General features: G+C 40.8%; 3 protein-coding genes across 6 annotated transcripts; all 3 read left to right on the top strand.

The window, feature by feature from the left end:
• The first annotated feature begins 54 nt into the window (after positions 1–54).
• On the top strand, positions 55–7,378 carry mlh3 (mutL homolog 3 (E. coli)). 3 transcript variants are annotated; one of them, XM_020630070.3, is made up of 12 exons: positions 55–3,031; positions 3,128–3,229; positions 3,348–3,421; positions 3,519–3,623; positions 3,704–3,800; positions 3,878–3,946; positions 4,031–4,139; positions 4,941–5,100; positions 5,188–5,211; positions 5,325–5,403; positions 5,527–5,678; positions 5,782–7,378. In XM_020630070.3, exons 1-12 carry the CDS (start codon positions 475–477, stop codon positions 5,851–5,853), a joined length of 3,600 nt encoding a protein of 1,199 aa, XP_020485726.3. In that variant the 5' UTR covers positions 55–474; the 3' UTR covers positions 5,854–7,378. The 3 variants fall into 3 exon arrangements, with proteins under 3 accessions (XP_020485726.3, XP_065822518.1, XP_065822517.1); XM_065966446.1 differs by lacking the exon at positions 3,128–3,229 and having other exon boundaries at positions 56–3,031; positions 3,351–3,421; XM_065966445.1 differs by lacking the exon at positions 3,128–3,229 and having other exon boundaries at positions 57–3,031.
• Positions 5,795–10,852, top strand: fosaa (v-fos FBJ murine osteosarcoma viral oncogene homolog Aa). Of its 2 annotated transcripts, XM_065966454.1 has the most exons (5): positions 5,795–5,853; positions 8,067–8,146; positions 8,789–9,016; positions 9,345–9,452; positions 9,561–10,852. In XM_065966454.1, exons 3-5 carry the CDS (start codon positions 8,804–8,806, stop codon positions 10,227–10,229), a joined length of 990 nt encoding a protein of 329 aa, XP_065822526.1. In that variant the 5' UTR covers positions 5,795–5,853; positions 8,067–8,146; positions 8,789–8,803; the 3' UTR covers positions 10,230–10,852. The 2 variants fall into 2 exon arrangements, with proteins under 2 accessions (XP_065822526.1, XP_020485725.2); XM_020630069.3 differs by lacking the exon at positions 5,795–5,853 and having other exon boundaries at positions 7,524–8,146.
• Positions 10,853–11,136: 284 nt separating this feature from the next.
• jdp2a (Jun dimerization protein 2a) lies at positions 11,137–16,736 on the top strand. The gene is made up of 4 exons (XM_020629975.3): positions 11,137–11,356; positions 13,365–13,582; positions 14,621–14,725; positions 14,864–16,736. The coding sequence occupies exons 1-4, from the start codon at positions 11,269–11,271 to the stop codon at positions 15,047–15,049; spliced, it is 597 nt and encodes a 198-aa protein (XP_020485631.1). The 5' UTR covers positions 11,137–11,268; the 3' UTR covers positions 15,050–16,736.
• Positions 16,737–17,144: the final 408 nt, after the last annotated feature.

Raw genomic sequence — 17,144 nt, 5'->3', positions numbered from 1 at the left:
CACAATTTAACTTGTAAATACATTTATACAGTGGCGGTTAAAAACACACGAACAAAAAAAAGTTGAAGTCCCTGTAAACCATAATAACAAGAGCCAGCGGGTCCCTCATTGCTCCACTAGGTGGCGGTAGACGTTAAACGCTTGTTGCAAACAACGACAGACAGACAGAAGAAGAGACGCTGTTCGTCCTTCGCTCCAGACGGGGGCACTGTTAGTTTCGCCTGTACGCTGCTTCGGGTATCTCTTGTTGTTTCACGTTGATTGTAAACATCAGCTAAGTTTAGGTTTTTCGACGGTACCATTTTTTAAAAATATATTTTAACTCGTTTTTAAGTGTGTATTTTTTGAAATGTTTAACGGTTTTTTTGCACTAATGGAATTAGTTACCTAACAACAATGTCGAGCTCCTCTTCACTCACTCTCTAACCTTTACTGTGTAGCCGACCAGGACAGGTGATAATCCCAGTGGATACAATGATTAAGTGTTTACCTGCAGAGATTCAGGGGAAACTTCGCTCCGGGGTCGCCGTGCCCTCCCTGCAGCAGTGCGTAGAGGAGCTTATCCTCAACAGCATTGATGCAGAGGCGGCCTGTGTCGGGGTCAGACTGGACATGGAGGCTTTAAAGGTGCAGGTCATCGATAACGGATCTGGGATAAACGCTGAAGATATGCAGAATCTGGGGAACAGATATTACACAAGCAAATGCAGCGCCATTGAAGACCTGGATCACCTCAGGTGGTATGGGTTCAGAGGAGAAGCCCTGGCAAGTCTAGTGTCTCTAGCCACCCTTGTGGAAATCTCATCCCGGACAAGATCATCAGTGAAAACTCACGTCAAACTTTTCAAGGATGGCAAGAGCATGGAGGTGTTCGAAGCCGAGAATAGTCGACCCTCTGCAGGGACGACTGTTGTCATTTGTAGCTTCTTCCACAACATGCCAGTCCGCAGGAAGAGGATGGATGCTGTCCTGGAGGGTGAGAGGATCAGACACAGAGTGGAGGCTATTTCTCTGATGCACCCCACGGTGTCTTTCACTTTGAAGAATGACTGCACAGGAGCTATGATGGTGCAGCTTCCTAAAGCCAGAAACACCTACCACAGATTTGTTCAGGTGCATGGCCTCGGGCGAGCACAGAAACTTGGAGAAGTCAGCTACACGCATGGACAGTTTGAAGTGATTGGCTACATAGGCAGAGAAGGCCACTACAACAACAGCTTGCAGTACTTGTATGTTAATGACCGACTGCTCCTGAAAACACGGCTGCACAAGCTGTTGAACTTTCTCCTGCGCAGGCTGAGCAGCTCAAGTAAGAAAAATGACAGTCCAGATGGGCAGTCCGCCATAAGGAGTCCAAAGCTCAAACGAAGCCAAGAGCAGCATGGAGTATATATCATCAATATTAAATGCTCTTACTCAGAGTATGACATATGTCTTGAGCCTGCCAAAACTCTAATAGAGTTCAGCGATTGGGATGGCATTTTGCTCTGCATGGAGCAGGCGGTGAAAGCTTTCCTGAGTAAAGAGAACTTGGTGGCTGAATTTTCTCAAGATGACGTGGATTATTTATCTCCCAAATTGTTTGGCGCTCACACTTTAGACCAAGAGGGACAAAAAAATAGCAATGGCGGCCAAGAAGCTAACAGTTCTTCCACACTAGATTGCAGTGTTGGGATGAAACTGGTATCTGAGTCTGTTCATCGTAAGCACAAAGATGAAAGTGTATCTGAAGACACTGTTTGCCAGGAGTCTGGTACGACGGAGGGAAAAGAAGAGACTGAGCAAATAGGGCAGCAAAGGGTCACTGCAGATGGGCTGGAAAGGGAAAAAGGTGAAGGGAACAAAGAGTGTGGTGGTGATCCGGACAGAGTGGAACCTGAATCTTATAGAAACATTACTGAAGAAGTGGAGCTGACGGTTAGTGAGGCTGGAGAAGACCCTCAAAATGTATGTATGTCTAATCGGATCGGACAACCAGAAAGTGAAATATGTGGCAGAGAGATACAATTAAAGAATACTACCTCAGTCAACAATCTGACTTTACAACATAACATCACTCAACAAATTCAGCCTGGTTTAAACAGAATTGAGCGACTATTACCTGACTTCCAGGTTAAAGGACAGTCTATTAAAAGCAACAAAAAGATAAGTGTAAGTGATCCTTACATTCATGAAAGTCTACAGACTCAGGGTTCATCCCAAAAGTACGCACTCCTGTTTCAGCAGCAGAGTTTAGAGAGAAAATGTGAAGCTAGAGCCTTTGTATCAAAACACAAAATCTCACTGGATGCAGACGATGACCAATCTTGTCAGAAACGATGCGGAGACTTTGTTCCTATTATTCCCTCCAAGATTCCCAGGATTGGTTCTAGTCACAAGTTATCTTTATGTAAGGAGTCTGGATCTCTTGAGAAGTTTAGAAGAGAGTATTGTAAATCTGCCGAACCGAAATTACCTTCTCTAGAGACTCGGCAAGAGAATAATGCTGGACCTCCAGAGACAAACAGCTTTGCTCCAAATTCCAAGAATTTGTATGTATGCCAGAAAGAACAGCAAGATGGTGACGTTATAGGAAAAGAAAAAGAAGAAACGGGAAGTCCAGCAGCCCTTTCAGTTTTCACCAAGTTAAAACCAGTCTCAGGCGAGAATGAAACCAAGAAAACGTTGGCAACCAAACTCTGCCAATTGAAACGACACAGAAAAGACAATTCAAATGCATCTCCAAAACTGTCCAAGACCGCCTCACAGGACAGTAATGACGTCACCGAAGACCGCAATGACAATGAAAATCCCTGGTGCTCTGCACTGGACCCTGAGCCAGGTTGCAGTACAAATCCCCTGCTAGCTGAGAGAGAAAAGGCCACAAAATCTGGAGACTGGCTTCATCACTATGATAAGTCCGTGGGAAAGATGGTTTACGTGAACAAAGTGACCGGGCTCAGCCGATACACGGACCCACATACTGAAGAAACACAAGTGCGCTGTACATCTGATGTCACCAATATGGCAGTTAGTGTGATCTCTGAAATGGGTGAGTAGTTTTTTTTTTTCTGCGTCTTAACAAAGTCTAGATCTCTACATCAAAACACATTCACTGTCACTGTCATTGTTGTTCCTGAAACTGTAGGGATGGAGCACAGGTGTTACCCGTTTCAGGTGGATCTAGTGTTGCCCTTCCTCCCTAAATCCAGGAGAGAGAGAGTGATTAGTTCAGGGCTTGATGACAGAGGTACCTCACAGGCAGATTAGATAGACGATAGATGGAAGCCAACATAAGACACAGTACGTGTTAACAAGATGGATTCTGGCTTGTTTGTGTTCATTTATAATCTGTTCTGTTTTAACAGAAGACAGTGCAGAAAACTCACTCACCTCACTGTACTCGAAATGGAATAATCCTGTGTTCATCCGCCCTCCTATGGTAAATGAGAACTCTGTGTGTACTATCAAAATGCGTTTGTTTATTTGTGTTCCGAGGACAGAGACTCTTGACATTGTAACATCTGCTGTATTGACAGGTTGGTGTGGACATATCCAGCAGGCAAGCTGATGGACTAGCTGTTAAAGTCCACAACATCCTGTTTCCCTACCGTTTTTCAAAGGACATGATTCTCTCAATGAAGGCGTGTTTCTCTATTGAATATTCTTTTACTATACGCCCTTTTGCCATTTATATCATGACCTAATTGTTTTACCCTTATAGGTTATTCATCAAGTGGATAAGAAGTTTCTTGCCTGTCTTATCAATACGCAAGAAACCAAGAGAGAAGAAGAGCCATTAACACTTACTGAAACGAAAGGTATGGAGAAGAACTTCACAGTTCTTGTTTTGTTTTGTTCAAACAACATCTCATGCGCTTTTATTTTGAAATCCCAGGAAACCTTCTGGTGCTGGTGGATCAACATGCTGCACACGAGAGGGTTCGTCTTGAAAATCTAGTTGCAGGTGAAAAAAAAAACAAAAAAAAACAAACGCATAGTGCAAGCATAACAATGAGAATATAATGTTTAATGGTATGTCTGTTCATAGATTCATATGAAGATGATCCAGATGCACCAGGACAGAGACGTCTGTGTTCATCGACCATTTTTCCACCTCTTGAGATGAGTGTTACAGAGGAGGAGCTAAGGCTTCTCAGGTTGGTCTTCAATATGTCAATAAGTGCAACAAGAAAATGGAAATCCCTGTTTAACCAAATCTCTAAGAAAAGGACTACATTTTAAACAGAGTATTCTTCCTATTTAAGGGGAAAAGTCTACATTTTCACTTTAAATGAGAATGATGCAGGATCTTTGCCTTCTGCTGTTTGTTCGGGAACTACAGTCTATTATGAATTGTTGAAGGTGTATAGAAAAATCTGTTTTTTTTTTCTTCTGTTTAATTGTATTGTCATTGGTTCACGGATTTACTGACCATGCATTTTGGTCTTAAACTCATTGGGATTTAAGAGCCTGCAATCCCCTCTTTACAACATCCGAGACAGCCAGCAGAAGATTTTGGCAATGAGGTGAAGGATGGTAGCAATAAAGATGACAGAAAGAGTGGGTGTAGTGACGCAGCCTCATTTCATCCCTGTCTTAACTCGGAGCTGTTGTGGGGCACTTTGGCTCATATGCCATCATTGAGTAGCTTCAGTACTCCAGAGTACTTCAGTGTTGTTCTTACAAGCGTCTGTACATGGGGCGCCTGCTCCACCAACTAAACTCAGCAGGCGCCCTGACTCTAAATCATTTGAATGCACTTTCATCATGTCTGTGTCCTTTTATTTTGTTCAACCGTTACAATTCTGTGGAATAACTAGACACAATTACATACAAAATGGTTATAATTGCCCATTGTTATGTTTTTGTTTTGTTTACCTTTTTGTGTCACACTACGGACATTATTTCAAGCAGTGTATTCTGTTTCGCTAACGTATCATTGACCCTTGTTCTCACAGGTCTTGGCAGCCCAATTTGCGGAGTTTGGGCCTGGAAGTGACGTTCTCCGGGGCAGTAGCTCCACACGTTTTTGTTGGGAAAGTACCTCTGTGCTTCATGGAAAAGGAGAGTAATGAGCTCAGGCGAGGGAGACCTTCTGTAATCAAGCCTATTGTGGAGGTAAGACTTCTGAAACCTCCGTCTGAAGAACATCTATTGTATTACTCGAGCCCTCATGTTTACATTCTGCTTTTTCCTTGGAATCAGGAGTATCTTCGAGAGCAGATAGAGGTAAGCTGGAAAAGTCTCTTGAGCTTCTTAACCTCGTTGACTGAAAAGTATCTTATAAATCAACAAAGACAAACAATAACTATTTATTTCCATGGTTCTTTTCCATGTCTCAGTTACTTTGCACAACAGGAAGAGTAAAAGGGACCCTGCCTCTGACTGTGCTGAAGGTGCTAGCCTCCATAGCATGCCATGGTAAGCTTTCATTACGCCTCAACTTCATTCATTTTGTTGTTTGTGCACTTGTGGTTCGTCATAGGTCAGTGTCCAACTGAAACCTTCATGCAAATCATTTTTAAACATGTACACACTGATCAGGTGCCATCAAGTTCAATGACAGCCTGAGCAGAGATGAATGCTGCAGCTTGGTGGCGTCCTTGTCCTCATGCCAGCTGCCCTTCCAGTGTGCCCATGGTCGTCCATCCATTGCTCCGTTAGTAGACATCCTACATTTGGACAAAGACCAGAAGGTACAACTGTGGAGGAGCACATCTGACTTTATGTTAAATGTAGTGTTTAGGTTATTGTAAAGCAAAGCAGTGAAGTGGTGACTCAGCACTCTTTCTCTTACAGGAGTTGCAGAAACCCAACCTCGGAAGGCTGAAAAGACTATATAAGGCATGGAAACTATATGGAGATAGATAAGTGGGTATACATTTTAAATGAAATATGCAGTTTTTATGAATTGTGACATTAAATGGCTCAAATGGTTGAAAACTTCAAACAAAGCCCTAAAGTCTTAGTGTAAAAAATGTTGTGTGCTAATAAAGCAACCGCAAATTCAAAGTAAGACGGAGTGATCTTCATAACCAGAAATGAGTAACACCTTGTGTTGTAAGCTCATAAAAAACAAGACTTCAACAAGTATACATTGATGACATTATCATCAGGTAAATACTAAAGTGTGCATTGTGGTAATCGTCTCAATGTTTCAAAAAAATTGCTGCACATTTGATGACAAAGCTTTACGCCTCTGGTTTTCTTGACAAACATTTCAATCGATCAGTTTCTTTGTCTGGAATATGTGCACTCAAAAAGCAGGTCTCATTGAAGTGGCCGAAGCTGGTTAGGACAGGATACAGCGGTTCAATCAGGAAAGCTCACATGCATTCAATTGTTTCTTAATGCCAAGAAGCACTGAATATCACTCCATTTATTGTGTTGAACATTTCTGCCGCTCATGACTTGGAGAATGTCGTTTAAAATGTCTTAAATGCACCTGGTGTAAGAGGAATCCGTTCCTCTACTCTTGCTATCTGGCAAAGAGATTGTAAGAGTGAAAAGTATTGATAGTGTTTCGATTTTGGGATTTCTCTGCCTCATCTTATTTGCTGTTGACACAATTGTCAGCAGGCATTGAAGCATTGGAGCCCGTTTGGATTAATACACTGTACTCAAAATTGTCAATCAGTATTGACAATTTATTTCTGAATTTTATGAAATAGTTTATTATTAAGAGAGAAAGAGCTTTGTAATTTGGCTTCTGGTAAAAAGGTATTCAATTTAAGTGGATAGAGAGAGTTTATATTAACAAGAATGTCTCTGTCATTGAGGATGCGGTGACCAAATGTCTGACAGGAATGAATGACTTGAACATTGCATGACAACCTGAGCAGGTTTGTCATTTGTTTATGTGCCACACAAGAACCTTCTCATCACTTTTAGATTCTTGCTCGCTGACTTCCTGCTTACCTGTGAAAAGAACAGTCTTAGTTTTTTGTCCTCCTGAAGACATTTTTAAGAGTTGGTCGACAGTTGGATTTGTGCATTGAACACCAGTTGTGAAAAGGACAGAGATCAGTGGGGGGGAAAAGTCTCGACTGGTGCTAATCCCTTTTCTATTGTGAGGGAGGTGAAGGATGATGCTGCTCCTGTCACAGGCAGTCCCCCTCCTCCTCCTCTTCATCCTCCTCCTCCTCCCCTTCAGTTCTTGGTCTGGTCGCGTCACATCTCCGCCCCCACATGTGCAATCTCTCCTCCTCCTCCTCCTCCTCCTCCTCACCACCTCCTCCCCTAGTAAACAACTCAGCATCATTTCATTATGTCTGCTAGCAGCCATCGAGTCCTATCTTTGAAGAAAGGAAGGCCCAAATTGCTGAGCTTATACCGAGACATGTGCCAGACTGTGAATTGAAAAAAAAAAAAAAAAAAATGCAGCACGTTTCACCCCCCCCCATAAAAACCGATATGGAGATATGTATGTGGGAATAAGTTGATCTGTAAACTAAATACGTATAGTCGACATATGGTGGTAAGAGTCGCAATTAAATAATAACTATTTATTAACTATCTATTTATATCATTTTTTACCTTTGACTTGATGAATGCACCAATCGCACAGGAAATGGTCGCATGTGTGTTTAAAATAGTCTCACGTTTCTCACCTCGCATGCATTCATATTAAGCGGATAATTGTGAATGGGAGTTAAAGGTTCTTGTCGTGCTCTGACGACGTTACGAATCAAATGAAAACAAAATGTGTCAAAACAAGAAATGTAAATAAAGGGGGGGAGGAAAAAAATAAACCAAGACGATAGGCGTACATGTAAAAAAAATATTGCTTTGTTACTCAGAAATATGGACCCGTGTGACCGTCAGTCTACCGCCCCCCCCCCTCCCTCCTTCTCCGCGATGGTACAGTCTTGGTTCATTCATAAAATTCTAGCAGAGCATAAAAGGAGGGGCTTGCATTCTAGCCGTCCAGTTACCAGGTATATACCTGGAGAAAAGACCCGTGCCGCTCTGCCCAGCGGAAGGCCAGAGCTATATTTATCACTGATCAGTGATATTTGTTCTCCTCGTGATGCATCATAACCTGACGCTTGACATGGATTCAGTCTCTCCCACCTGCCAAACAGAATCTCCTACCGGGACACTTTGCCAGAAGACGCCAGAAGAGACGATCTCCCCTGCTCCCTCCTCAGAGAGCAATGCAAAGGTATGGAAGGATTTTGATGTTCATGTATTCAACATGCAGCCGAGGGGGCACTTGACAGGCAAATGAAATATCCCATTCAACGTGATCCACAGATGCTTTCCATGGTGGGGGGGAGGGGGGAGGGGGGGGGGGGGTTACTGATTGATAAGGTTTTAATTAACTGGGTGCGCTTAAATTTGTAACATCTTTTCTTTATTTGACACGTTTGATGATGTGTCACACTAGATGTGAAGTTAGATGGAGACGTGACTTCATGGTAGCGCTGGTCAGGTTGTTTTGATTCCGACGTCCTGGGACCAAATGTGAGCGTGTCGATGCAGCGGTTCATTGAGAAAAATAAATCCATTCAGGAGACTCCACAGCATCTCTGCGTCAGTGTTGACGTCAGAAACAATGATAAAGTCAAATATTGATCTGGAGAAGGCTATTTTTGGTTTGGTTTATTTAAAGACGCAATTAAAACCATGCAGGCCACTCTCTGATTTACCCTCTAAACATATCGATGGATGATTTAGTGATGTTTGATCTCACAACAAGAACAATTTGAATCCACCAATAGCTCTGAAATATATGTATTTATTTAAAAAGGAATCTCAATTATAGTTCTAATGTCAATATATGTCCCTTTTTTTTTTTTTTTAGGAGCTCTGTCGAGACATGAGCGTTGAAGACACTCCATTTGTGCCAACAGTTACTGCAATTTCCTCTACCCCAGATTTCCAGTGGATGGTCCAGCCTACGATCATTACAGCTGTCTCCTCATCTCTAGGTAGCAAGCAAGCCAATGAAGCACAAAGCTCTCACCAGGCAACACCCAAAGAGGGCGGGAGTAAGGAGAAAAATGCTGTCAGAAAGGGAAAAACAGAGCAGGTAGGTTTGCTCAGATGAAGTCTACCTGCTATTGGACAGAAGAGTCAATAGTGTATATTTACATATGCCAATCTGAATTCCTTGTGTGCAACAGTGCTATTGTGCATGCCGCTCTGGTAGTGTGCGCCGGCTGTGTGCCTTCCTTAGGCACTCAATTTGTATTCAGGTCACAGAGAGTCTACAACAATGGTCTATTTTTAGATGCATTGCAGCGAAACATGCTTTTGCCAGTCTTCAGAGGGGGAATTGGCAACGGATGTAGCGGATTAGAAGATGAAATGGCTGGATTCTTCAAGGTAATAACTGAATTATTTCTGTCACATCCCAGCTGTCTCCAGAGGAGGAGGAGAGAAAGAGGATAAGGAGGGAGAGGAATAAAATGGCCGCAGCAAAGTGTCGCAACAGAAGAAGGGAGCTCACAGACACACTGCAAGCTGTAAGTAAACAGTGAAGCACTTTCTCAGCTGTGATTTAGCACCACACTGTTTTTGTGTTTTTTTTTTTTTTCAATGTGGATGATTTTTGGATGTTCATCTATCTGAAGGAGACCGACAAGCTGGAGGAGGAAAAAGCAGCCTTGGAGACAGAGATAGCAAACCTCCTCAAGGAGAAAGAAAGGCTTGAATGTATGCTTTCTACACATAAACCGATGTGCCAGATATCAGAAGAGCCGGAGTCTATTTTCCAGGAGCCCACGGGGTCCCCAGAGCCACCACCCAGTCCAGACGACGACCGGCTTCCAGAGGATGGCATCCAGGAAGCTCCTTCGCTCCAGGACATGGACATTCCCAGCGATCCTTCCACAGCCATCTCTGGGAACTCAAATATTCTCCTGTGTGCCAGTGCTGATATCAACCTCTGGGATATGGAGCCCTCTCTGGACATTAAGGAAGGGCTCCTGGAGAATATGCTGCCCATTTTGGAGGATAAAACCCCCATGGAGACGGCTCGATCTGTGCCAGACATAGACCTGAGCAGCTCTCTCGGGGTCTCGGACTGGGAGACCCTGTACAAGTCTGTTTCCAGCGACCTGGAGCCTCTCAGCACTCCCGTGGTGACCTCCACACCCACCTGCAGCAGCTACCTGTCGGTGTTCACGTTTGCATGTCCTGAGCTGGACTCTCTCACAGAGGGACTAGACAGCCATAAAGGTGGAGGAGGCAAAGCTGAATCTGTTGATATTCTTAACTCTCCAACTCTCCTCGCCTTATAATGCACGGGGGGATGTGATCTGTCTCACCTCTCTGGTTTCTCTGTTCTGCAGGTTCATGACTTTGAAATGATATCACGGTGTGCTACAACACTTGAAGGATTCCTGAAATGTCTTGTGGATGATGAAGCAAAACTCATAAACTTCCTCCAGTTTAATAGCCCACAAAGTGATGTAGCTAAAAGCATGGCTTTTGCTTTTACAGAAGGGACAGAAGTACGTTTTAAAAACGCATGCAGAGAAATTCCATGTAATTTTCAAAGCTTATATATATCTGATCTGTTACTAGATCTAAGATGTTATGTGAGACTTAATGTTACAGTATGGTTTAGTGTTTTGGTGTCAACAGTGTATTGATTGCAGTAAATGTATTTACATATTCATTCATGTTTGAGTACCTGCATACCTCAACGTCATCAACTGTGGTTTGACCTCATTGAAAGTTTTCCATGAAAACATCCAGTGCTATATATAAATATATATATATATATATATCTTATCAAGATGTAACTTATCATTTATTTTTTTACCTTTCAGATTTTGACTTATTTGTTAAATTTCAAAGTGAAATGAGCATTGATTGCTTACCTAAGCTGCTGAAAAATTAAAATAAACCTACATTCAGAGTGGTGTTTGGTGCTTGTTTTTGTAGAAATCAAGATGGAAAATGTTCATTAGTTCTATGTGCTTTCAGTATAATGTCATGATAACACACAAAGGATGACATGGTGTGATGAGAGTAACTTAAACTGTCACTAAATCATTTTTGAAATGATCAAGCTTTATGTTTGGTTGACGTGTGCCTTAGGATTTGGAGTGTACTGCACTGTATCTTTATTGCAGGCCTTCATCTGAGCCTCGTTATGTCGTTGCTGTCCGCAGCCTCAGTGTGTCTGTATGGGAGGAGCGGCGCGACTTCCCCACTTCTGCCCCCACTATGTACTTTTTTTTTTTTTACATCCCTGCTTACGTTTGGCTGGCATAGCACAAGTTCCGCATTCCCAAATCCTCCCAGATTGGGATCACGTTTTAAATCGGGCTGATGCAACGATTTCCACTTTTTAAAATCTACTCTCGACCCTCGGCTGACCACAAGAAAGGACAGTTTTGGCACCTGGGATCAAAGTCAGGTCAGTACACCAAACTTCATAAGTCGAGAGCTGAATATTTGTTGCATAGTAAACAGCTTCTTGCCGCGCCGCGCACAGGTCATAACGAGCAGAGTTTGTGAACAGACAGCAAGCACGTCTGTAATATTATCACTTATAAACTACTATTAACTCCATTCTCAGAGTTCAACGCGTTTTTTTTGGTGTGCCAGGCAGTCTTGACATGCTATTGAGCATGCTTCACATAGACCACTTTCTTTTGTTTGCATGCTTCTTGCAGCGGACCAGCGGCGTGCACATATCAGAACAAAATGTCCTTATTCAGAGTTGTCTGTCGTTTATTAATGACGACGTGCATTGATCGTTGATAATGTGATTTATTTCTGAGGAGAAATCGCCTCTGAACGTGAAGCTGTAACGTTTTTTTTATCACTGCAGCTCTCTGATGGGATGACAAAGTTACGTAACGTCGAGATGAATGCCGCACTGAAGAAAAACTTCCGCTTTCACGTTGACCAATTGGCTTCAGTGCATGCTGCAACACAGTTGATCCAAGATGACTCTACACGTGTTTATGAACTGCTGAGAAGTCTTTGTTATTCACTATCCTGAATGGACAGCTCTGGTGATAATAGCCAGAGTGGAAGTGCATTGGTTTCTTGAACTATGAGTGTTCAATAAAGTTGATCTTTAAGAGAATAATTAACAGCTGCTAAAATCACATCTCCACCGTGGACCATTAAGTATTTGGATATCATTTATTAGTAATAATTGCATACATGGGTTTTCGTTTTATACTAAATATTGAAGAACAATCATTTTATATTTTGCTTTGGCCAATGTTAAAGAAATTCTAAAGCACGTAAATACACATTGCCTCAAGTTTCCTTTTGTTTTTGCACCTCTTTGAAGGTGAATTTTGCATTTGGCCATCATGGGCTAAAAAAGCATGCAGAGATCAACTTTTTGTTTTTGGACCTTTTTGGGGAAGTGTTAAAATTGAAAGTAATTCTCATGTGGTCTTTAAGTTCCTGTGCATTGCATAACAATACGCATACGTTATTAGACCTAAATTCAAAAGAATTTTAGAATCAGCTTTGCAAGTGCTAACTTACCAGGTGTGTTCATTTCATTGTGATATCTCTATCAGATATAGTCTGTTGATTGCAGTGGAGGCTAAAGGTCTGTAATTGGCCTCAGATCGTTATATCTTTTTGGCTGCATCATGTGGCTTGGAGATCTGCTGACCTGTTGTAGTCATTTCCTGTGCCTTTGGCCATCTTTGTGCACACTCCTCTTGCATTGTTTTGAACATATTTAAATGTTGAGGCTCAGCATTTTGAAAATTAAGACGACTGTTAAGACAGAGGTGGAACTATTCAAAATTGTTCCAAAACATAAACACAAGTAAACAGTGTCATCTTCAGTTTGACACGCTAAACAAAGCAAGTACTGGGGATCCAACTTGAATACATTATGCTCAATTTGGCCCCATTTTACACCCCTGACATTAAGTCTAATAAGGAGGAAACCACTGTGTGCAGCGGGTATTTCTAGGCAAAGGCTAGCTTTCGTTCTCTTTATATAAAGGGGAATTTGTCTGAGAATTCTTTGTACACACAAGGTACTTTTTCCCCCAAGATGTCTGTAAATGGTAGTATATTCATTCCAGAAAAATAAGCAAAATAATAAAATTACTTAATGAGAGCAGCCTCAGTATCTGGCTCCTAACACAGACCAGCAATTCATCAGAGTGAGGTGAGTCTGATTGATGGAAAGAGGCAGCACACCTCAGGCAAATACCTTCCAGAAGCCCTGTAACAGACTGTGGGTCAAAGTCACACTTACAAATCTGTTTGCCTCCAATTTATTGATTTCAATGTTTATTCCAAGCTTCAAGCATTAAATAATGCTCCAGTTTGTACGACAAAAAAAAAAAAAAACTGAAGAAAGGGTGTTTTGTGTTTTTCATTGATCTGGTTCGTTGCAGTCTTGAGTATGACTCCCATTCTCTCCCTCTGCCTCCTAGCTGTGGTCACGACCAAGTCTGACACGATGCCAGGACAAATTCCAGATCCCTCGGTGACGGCAGGCTCCCTGCCCAGCCTTGGCCCACTGGCTGGGATCTCAGCCACCACGCTGACTGACAAGCTCAAATTCAGTGACTTCCAAGAGTTCAGTACGATGTTGTCACCGCTGCACTTCCTGGACAGTCTGGGGAAGAGGCCCCTAGTCATCAAGACAGAGGTAAAGGAAGAAAAACAAGTGGCTGATAAGGAATATTTATGTGACAACGTGTTTGGATTTTTACACTATCAAACTGCTTTTTTACCTAATTGGGTTTGAAGATTTTTGGTCTTTTTTACTATGGAAGAGACTAGTGATCAGAATTCAAATGATAAAGCTAATTTGAAAATGAAAATGCATTAACAGAAATGCTTTTTAATTTTCAGAATAGGGGGGTATTATTTGACTCCAAAATAAAATGATGACTAATTTATCTAATTTGCATTTTAGTTTTCAACTTCAAAAATGCACGTTCTTTGACTAAATTAAAACGAAAAAGAAGATGTAATTTTATTCATTTTAATTTAGTCAAAAAATGTGTATCGTTTCAGCTTTATCATTTGAATTCTGATCACTAGTCGCTTCCATATTTTTACGGGATTAAGTCACAGTGAGACGCACAGATATAACAACCAAAGTTCAGTTTTCTGAACTAATCTATCAGATTCTGGCCAAAATGTTTTCAAAATGTTTCACATATATAAGAAACAGGTTTGCTTGAACTGAGAGACTCTAGCATTGTCTTAGTCAACAGGGACACCTAATGGACAGAGTATGACATGATAACCTTGAATATTCTGAGTCGGGTATGAGAGAGCGCCAGGATGCAGCCACACAGTTTTGGAGTTTCTGCTTGAGTCAAGTTTTTTGCTTGGTGTTTGTGTATTCAAGTATTTGTGTTTCCATTGTTCACATGTAAGCAGGTGGTGATACAAACAAAGCAAGTAAAAGGACAATAATAAACTTAATGGGTCACTTAGTTTAGTGCTTTACTGCATACAGTGAATGAGAATAAAATAATGTGAGAAGAAAAATTGAATATGAGGAAAATTAACCAATGAGTATATAGTTTTGTGGAAATGTAATTTAAAGAGGGTAAAATGATACTTTTTGAAAATGTTACCAGAATGTTGTACTGAAACACTGAAAGTCACAGAAAGTAAAGCCTAGTCCTCCACACCTTTAACCTCAAACTTTTGGACATGCTCTGATTTTCAGAGAGATGAAGAGGATGACAGGAGGAAACGAAGGCGAGAGAAAAACAAAGTGGCTGCAGCTCGATGTCGAAACAAGAAGAAAGAACGGACCGATTATTTACAGAAGGTGAGACATACTTGGAGTATTATTCAGTCGTAATTTCAACTTTATACTGTATATTTATTATTTTCTATTTAAAATCCCCAAATAACCTTTCTGCTTAACTGAGTCTTTCTGTCCTCTTCCCCTTCCTTCCTCTCGCAGGAATCAGAGAGACTAGAGATGTTAAACTCTGACCTTAAAGCCCAGATCGAGGAGCTGAAGATGGAACGACAGCAGCTGATCCTCATGTTGAACCGCCATCGCCCCACTTGTATTGTCAGCACTGATAGCGTCAAAACCCCGGAGAGTGAGGTGAACCCACTGCTGCAGCAGCTGGAGGCCAAGTAAAGTTTACAGCAGAGAAGAAGAATCGAAAAACAGCACTTAGCTTTGGCCTTTGGTCACGGAGGAGAAACCAGCCAAATCCTCCAACCTTAAGTCAAAGAGCATTATACCAAAAAAAAAAAATGTAGATCCAATAAGATCGGACATTACTCTTTTTGTTCCTCTCTTGCTTTCCCCTTTATTTCTAACTTTGATCATCAGAGCTTAAGCATCAATCAGTATGAAGGTGAACCTGAAAGCAACAACTCCTTATGATGACCTTACATTTCAAACATTCACTGTATTGTGTTACATAGGTTCTTTACGTGTGTCTTTGCTTAGCTTTAGCCATTAGCTAGCATGGTATCATTTCAAAATATTTACATCACACTTAAATGAAGTTTGTTTGCAGTAAAATCTCCCCAATCAAAAGCACAGAAGGGTAATGTCAGCTTCCTTCTCTGTGAATTATTTGCAGATTTACAAAAAAAAAAACAACAAATCAAACCTGCTATAGCCAGTTTGAGTTGATCAAATAGCAGTAAAGATTACGCTGCCATGGTTACTGTATCTGTATAGCATAATGTATTGATTCTTTAGACAATAATACTTTATATGCTAATATCTTAAAGATAACACAAAGAAAGATTCAGTTCAATCGGGGAGCCTGTTGTTACAATGTTTCTGTATTTTAAACCCATTCAATACAATCAGTTACATTTGTATCAACTCACAACAACAACATTAATGTGATCAGTTACTGAACCCATCAAGGCATTTAAAGAGATGATTTATTCTTTTTAATATAAGGAAAAGAAAATGTAAATTCCTTATGATCTGCCAATGTATCAGTTGGCATTTCTTACAGATAAGAATACAGATCAATGTTTTTACTTTACATGGATGATATTAAATTGTCAGTCATAGGATTGATTCATAGTTTGAAATCAACACAAGATATGTGTGCCTTAATGAAAGGATAAGTGTTCAGTGAAGACTCCCCTTGATCCAGTTTTGCCCATATATCCTACGGATAAGTTACAGAACCTACCCTATGGCCGTTATAGATCTGTATTGTCGTGTTGTTACACCTCAGTTTACATCTACCTGTTTCTACAGCAGAACAAAACTGTTTCCTGTGTGAGATAGTTGGTGACAACTTAATAGTGAAGTAATTCTGAATGGGATCAGACTACAAATCATCATCTTAGTTCAATGAGGAGTTGCTAACATTTCTTGGATTGTCTTGCCATTGATACAATACTTTCTGGGTCTCATAGGAATTATACCTGAAGTACAACTCAAAGAGGGCAGTTTGGGGTAACTGGACTAAATAGATACATTTAGGAGAACTTCAAAAATAACTTCTAGTATATTATCTATCACATACATATTTTTTTTCAAATTTTCAAAAAAAATAGTAAAGTCTATATATTTCTAAAGGAAGTTCTTACACCCACAGGTAAAACATTAATATTTCTTTTTTTCAGAGCAGTTGATCTTTTTTTCTTTGTTATGTTTTGGCGCAGGCGTCATGTATGCACATATATATGAACTGGTTACATTGTACTTTATTTTCTGTTACCATATTGTTACTGCCAGTTATGTTTTTTTTTATACTTTTGTATATGATGTTATATAAGCATATAAGCTATTAAAAAAAATCCCATTTTGTATTTCCACTCAAAAATAAATGTTTAGTTTCTTTTTACTTGACTTCATGAGTCCTAGAAACATGTGCTAAACATGTGTGACATTAAGAAGAGGATTACTGGAACAAGTTAGACTGTAGACTTCGATTTCAGTATTAATAGTAACATTAAAACTGATTAAACATATAATGTGTTTACAATATGTATAGAATAATGCTAACATCTGTAATCGACCGTGTTACTGTGGGAGATGACATTGAAACAGGTGAAAATAGTCACAAAATGTTGTACCACAGGCGACCTAATCTGTGTTTTAGTTTGTCTTTGTCTATTAGCTTGACTTGTCTGTTTTGATTCACTGATATAGAAATGTGTGCCACTTGCTGTCATGTCTTCTCTCAGCAGCTGGGTGGAGTAAAAGTCATCAGCTTCTACCTAGTTCATGCATGTTGTGTAGGGGTTGCTCA

Source organism: Labrus bergylta, chromosome 18, assembly GCF_963930695.1.
Source record: "Labrus bergylta chromosome 18, fLabBer1.1, whole genome shotgun sequence".
Taxonomy (NCBI): domain Eukaryota; kingdom Metazoa; phylum Chordata; class Actinopteri; order Labriformes; family Labridae; genus Labrus; species Labrus bergylta.
The sequence above is the reverse complement of the archived record's forward strand: the minus strand, read 5'-3'. Positions and strand labels throughout refer to the sequence as shown.

Excerpts from the sequence above, each read along its gene's own strand:
- mlh3 (XM_020630070.3), top strand. The coding sequence starts at position 475 with ATGATTAAGTGTTTACCTGCAGAGATTCAGGGGAAACTTCGCTCCGGG. Across the intron at positions 3,422-3,518 it reads TGTTCATCCGCCCTCCTATG|GTTGGTGTGGACATATCCAG; the intron begins GTAAATGAGAAC and ends CTGTATTGACAG. Across the intron at positions 3,947-4,030 it reads TCTTGAAAATCTAGTTGCAG|ATTCATATGAAGATGATCCA; the intron begins GTGAAAAAAAAA and ends GTCTGTTCATAG.
- fosaa (XM_020630069.3), top strand. The coding sequence starts at position 8,012 with ATGCATCATAACCTGACGCTTGACATGGATTCAGTCTCTCCCACCTGC. Across the intron at positions 9,017-9,344 it reads GAAAGGGAAAAACAGAGCAG|CTGTCTCCAGAGGAGGAGGA; the intron begins GTAGGTTTGCTC and ends GTCACATCCCAG. Across the intron at positions 9,453-9,560 it reads TCACAGACACACTGCAAGCT|GAGACCGACAAGCTGGAGGA; the intron begins GTAAGTAAACAG and ends ATCTATCTGAAG.
- jdp2a (XM_020629975.3), top strand. The coding sequence starts at position 11,269 with ATGCAACGATTTCCACTTTTTAAAATCTACTCTCGACCCTCGGCTGAC. Across the intron at positions 13,583-14,620 it reads CCCTAGTCATCAAGACAGAG|AGAGATGAAGAGGATGACAG; the intron begins GTAAAGGAAGAA and ends TCTGATTTTCAG. Across the intron at positions 14,726-14,863 it reads GGACCGATTATTTACAGAAG|GAATCAGAGAGACTAGAGAT; the intron begins GTGAGACATACT and ends TTCCTCTCGCAG.